Genomic DNA, 5,790 nt, shown 5'->3' on the forward strand with positions numbered 1-5,790 from the left:
TCATCTGTGTCAACAACTGATAGCTGCCATATCCATAGCGAACAGCTCAGCGTGTGAGAATTGGAGCATGTGTTGATACTGGATGAGGTTTACACTACTAATAAGAGTGCTCCAGAATGAGTAAAGAAAGAGAAGAAGGGTTGAAGGGTTGAACAGCTCCGTTGTGGGTTAGCTGCTCTGCTTTGAGATGGGAAGGAGAATGAGGTGACGTTCTCGAGACTGTTTATCAAACAATTCTCTTCTATGTGGCAAACAAATACACCCCAGTCAAACGTTGCTATCTTTACCTGTTTTGTGACACACTAAATTGTTGCTTCGTATCTTATCCTCCAAAGTATGTTGATTGTACACTGTACACAAAGCAATATTTATATCTCATGATACCGTGTTTTGATAAAGAATATAATATATGAAGATTTCTTCTTCTTCTTCCTTTGAAGAAGAATTAAGATAAATTTTAGCCTGTTCAGCTTTATACAATATCAATCAATTTCAATCAATCAATCAATCAATTCATTTATTTCACAAACAAACATAATACAGAATAAAAAAAAGATGTACAAATGTGAAATAAAAGTGTACAACCCTAGGCATAAGCCCGATTGGGGTGTACTACTCCTAATAAAACAACTAAAAATACCCAGAGGAGTAAGGCCGCTCCGCTCCATACATAAACTTGGAATAAATTATAACTCAAAAGAAAATACATCTTTTTTTCTGCTACGGTAGCCCATCACATGAAAACAAGGATGAAGTAACTACATTATGAATAATAAAAGCCATACAGAGATAAAACCAAAAATAGAAAATTTACAATGCAAAATGCATACTCTAAGAAAGGATATGTTAATTAGATTATTATTTAGGATTTGATAATAAATCTTACAATTTTCAGAAATGATTCACAGTCAATAACACTGAGCAGGTAGTTTTTCAAACATTTCAGAAATGAATGTGAAAGTTCCTGGAAATTTAGATATTGCGACACTAGATTGAACAATCTAGGACCATTAAAATGATATGAATGTTGGAATATCGTTAAATTCGAATGTGGAACCTGAACCATAAACCGTCTAAAGTTATATCTCACATCTCTAATGAGATTTTCATTCAAACTCCTAAGAAAAAAAAGCTTCAATACTTTTTGAACATGAAGATTTCTTATTGGAAGTATTTCAAGATGAACAAATATCGGCCATGAATGATCAGTTCTAGGTGTTCTGGTTATAATACGAATGAAAGACTTTTGAAAAATTATGATGGGATAAAGTGTTGAGACATAAGTCCCACCCCATAATACGAGCCCATAACTTATCCTGGAACTAATGAGAGCATGATGAGCATTTATCATCACACCAGTGGAGCACAGCTCTCTCAACATGTAAAAACTCCTAATCCCTCCACAGAACTCTTTTTTCAATTTAGCTACATGTTTCTTCCAAGATAGATTTGAGTCAATAACTAGACCAAGGTATTTAATATTGCTCACAGTCTCAATTGTCAGGCAGTTGCAGTTATCTATAGCAGCGCATGAGTAACAGTGATACGACAATGGTGTATTAAAGAATAGATCTCCTCTTAGGTTGAAAATCATATATTTAGTTTTTTCACTCATTACCATGTAATTCTTACTAAACCAGTAGTTTAAGACTCTCAAGTCGGCACTCATTTTCACATATAATGCATCACAATCAACTCCTGAATATGTAAGTGCTGTATCATCTGCAAAAGCAGTCAATTTCCCATCTAGTTTAGCATTATATAGGTCATTGATATACACAAGAAATAGAATAGGCCCTAATACAGAACCCTGGGGCACTCCATATACAATGTTTTCAAAATTACTATAACATCCACCAATTCTTACACACTGCTTTCTGTTTGTGAGATAACTTTCAAACCATTTATAAGGTAAACCTCGTACTCCTGCTGCATACAACTTTTTCAATAATATTGAGTGGTCTACTGTATCAAATGCTTTAGTGATATCTACATACAGGGCTGAACATTTTTTACCTTCATTAATACTATTATAAATATCCTCAAGAAATGTAACCAGACCATCTTCGGTACTCAAGCCCTCTCTAAAACCAAATTGATTTTTACTAAAATAATCAAATCTTTTGAGAAAACTCATTAATCGTATTTTTATTATCTTTTCGAAAATCTTGGCAAAAACAGGCAACAGCGATATTGGGCGGTAACAATTCAATTCTTCTCTGTTACCATGCTTGAAGATTGGGATCACAATTGCAATCTTCAAACATTCAGTAAATTCACTAGTCTTCATGCTCCAATTGAAAAGTTCACCCAGAACTCCAGCAATATGAATGGCAATTTTTTTACAATATAACCAACTATTAATGTTGTCAATTCCAGGGGCTTTATTGCTTTTTAGATCAGCTATTATTTTTAAAACTTCTGTTTCGTCAGTCGGAAATAAGAATAATGAATGTGGCATATCCTTACTAGTGAAGCGGGAATCTATTTCTTCGTGATCTTCTGTAAAAATAACTGAGTTTCGTAACTGTTGAGAAATGTTAATAAAAAATGAATTGAATTCTTTAGCAATACGTTCTTTGTCAGTGACAGTATGCGAATTTACTACTAAGCTAGTAACTTCTACCTTGGGTTCTCGTTCTCCTATCAATCTATTTACTATTCTCCATTGATTCCTCACATTACCAGAACAATCATCAAATTCATTCATATAGTACTCTTCCTTAGCTTTCCTCAAATCAGATTTCAACCTGTTTCTGAATGATTTGTAATACTCTTTAAGATTTACATCATATGGTCTTGAAATCATCAATTTGTACAATTTTTTTCTCCTATCAATACCTCTAAATAAATAATCTGAAATCCATGGAGTTAATTTATCAGGTAGTGCATTGAAAACTATTTCTAGATTTACTATATTTACATTTTTCTATCAGATCTGATAACTGGCTGATGAATAAATCGAAAGCAGCTGAAACAGAACTCTTATCTAAAACGCTCTCCCATTGCAGCCTCTGTAATTCGGCTTCCAATTCATTGAAGTTTATCACCAAGTTACTTTTATTACTTGAATCTTTTATATTACAACTCCTTCCTACTTCCAGTTCTAGAACCATCATTGAATGATCAGTTATTCCAAGGTGTAATATTTGTGCATTGTATTTAACTGTAAATTTCAATTGGCTAAATCGGATAAAACAGTGATCTAAACAACTTTGGGTATCACCTACTATTCTAGTTGGTTTATCAATAAGACAGTTTAGTCCGTGACTAGCCATCTGGCTGAGATAAGAATCAGATAATCTGTCATCAAGCAAAATATTACAATTGATATATCCAGTGAAAATAAAATTCTTTCCTTTGAAAGGAGTTATCAAGCTATCGATATCTTCGATAAATTGTGCTAACGGTATACTGTGTAATCTGTAAACTTCTAAAATAATGAATTCAATGCTATCAACAGAGCAGGAGAGCTGCAAACAATCGGCTGACTGTATATCTACACCTCTCACTACGCTACATCTATATCAGGACTTGGCATAAACAACAACGCCTCCTGCTCGATAATTATCATTACAGAAACCAAAGGAATTATACCCATCGATGCAAAACAGATTTATCTCATCTGTAAATATCCAAACTTCAGTCAAGATGATAAAGTCCGGAGACACTTTCATATTATTCAGCTCACTCAAAAACAAATCAAAGTTCTGTCTAAGACTTCTAATATTCTGATTTAAAAATACTAAACACTGACTAGAATCGGATATGAGTATTAAATTTAATTCTTATTATTTTACTTTTAACCAATTCGACTAATATATTCCTTGAAACACACAATTCAAATACGCAATTCTGAAGTGACTATGAATATGAACAGAATTTATTATTAAAATTTACTTTGAACTCTGAATAACAATAAGTCTCTGAAAAATAACTCTGAATAATAACCAAGACCATAAAATGAGTAGGCCTATTACATTTTGACCATTGACAGTTCTAAAGAAAACAATAATTGAAACCAGAGACTCAAATAAAAAATTGTTATAAAAGGAAATACATTTTATAAATTTACCGAAAAAAATAATATAGGGAATTTATAAAACAAGTACATTAAGAATTTGAAAAGACTTACAGATTTTCTAGATCTTCCATTTTCGTGACCGTGATCACAGATAAACCCTGTTCTTTCCGAAGAAAAATTTTTCCACCTCTAACCCATAAATAGCTATAGTTCTTTTCATTCTTCACCTTCCGAGCCGCACTGAACAAGGTACGCCGGGCTGGTGATAGGCACTCATTCAGGTAGACCGGCTCCGCTGGCTTCGCCGTCAGACCGATGTCGTGCGTGTTGAAATTACGCTTCACCCGTCGTTTCTGCAGCAGTTCTTCTGCATCCAGCCTCCTTACCATCCTGACTATAATGCCAGGATGCCTTCCGGACCCCACCTTGGAACGCAGGCGATGACAGGCGTCTATCATCGAATCATTTACCGGGAAACCAAGCGATCGGCCAATATCTTTGACTATGGTGACAACATTTTCTCCTTTCTGCACTGGTACGCCGTGAATTTCGATTGTATTGCGTCGCGAATACTGCTCAGCCTCGTCGACCCTCAACTGGAGATCAGCAATCTGCTTACGAAGTCCATTATTTTCACCTCGAAGCTCATTAATTGTTTCGACTAGCTTCGTGATTTCCTCCTTCTGGTCCTGTACGATTTTTTTAGTTTCAGCTAGCTCTTCGTGACAGGAGTTTAACGAAGTGCCGAGACTAGTTTCCACACGCTTGATATCTTCCTTGAGCTCGTTGACTAGTTTAAATATGTCATCATATGTGACAGTAGATTTGGATTCGAGCACCATACTCTTGCGTCGCAGCTGGGAGCACGGCGTGCATCGCCACACGTCGCCCTGATCCGACAAGTAGTTCACGTCGTCGGCGGATAGGTTGACCCACTTCCCATGAAAACTCTTATTGCAGTCACTACACAACACTTTCACTTTCTTAAGTGACTTTAGACATACGTTGCAGATATCAGCCATTATATTTGTGTGATAACTAAACTTGGTTGCAAAGAAGGATAGGATTGAGTGAACTAAAACGGAACATGGTCAATGACTCTGAAGGTGGAAGAGGAATTTATTTCCCAACAGCGGAAGAGGCAGATGAGCCTAGGAGGTGGGTCTCTGAATGAAACCCAGAGTGCGTCCAGGTGCTCTGAAGTGGCGGTCCCACTATTGGTCTTACTTCACGCAGGGCCCGTAACCCGGCTGGAGGACATTTAAAATACTGGCAAGTGTACTAAGCAAGCCTCGGACAAGGACAGGATTAATCGGAAACAAAATAATGGAACTACTACTTCAAAGAATAAATGGATATCGGAAACTTTGAAAATTGCGACATGGAACATAAGAGGTTTAACGAACAAAGAATGTGAACTGGCCCGAATATTATATGAGAACAAAATAAAATTAGCTGCCATTACAGAGACCAAGAAAAAACTACAAGGTAGCTGTTACAGGGAGAACTACTTGATGTTGTTCAGTGGAGTTGGAAAGAGACAGCGAGCCAGCAAGGGAGTTGCAATATTTGTAGATAAAAGTTGGGTGAAGAACATAACAGACTATAAATTTATAAGCGAGCGAATTATGTCTGTGAGAATTCGACATGACAGAGGCAACTTCACAGTTATTGCAGTTTATGCTCCAGAGGACTCAAATGACCCTTTGAAAAAAGAAGAAACAGAAACTTTCTACAAACAACTTCAAAAAATTATAGCAGCCGTC

At 36.0% G+C, this 5,790-nt stretch overlaps 1 protein-coding gene across 1 annotated transcript; it reads right to left on the reverse strand.

Moving 5' to 3' along the window:
- Positions 1-630: 630 nt before the first annotated feature.
- LOC120351592 lies at positions 631-5,046 on the reverse strand. The gene is made up of 2 exons (XM_039429440.1): positions 4,136-5,046; positions 631-717 (listed from the first exon to the last, which is right to left on the reverse strand). Exons 1-2 carry the CDS (start codon positions 5,044-5,046, stop codon positions 687-689), a joined length of 942 nt encoding a protein of 313 aa, XP_039285374.1. The 3' UTR covers positions 631-686.
- Between the last annotated feature and the right edge of the window lie 744 nt (positions 5,047-5,790).

Source organism: Nilaparvata lugens, chromosome 5 (genome assembly GCF_014356525.2).
Source record: "Nilaparvata lugens isolate BPH chromosome 5, ASM1435652v1, whole genome shotgun sequence".
Lineage (NCBI taxonomy): Eukaryota > Metazoa > Arthropoda > Insecta > Hemiptera > Delphacidae > Nilaparvata > Nilaparvata lugens.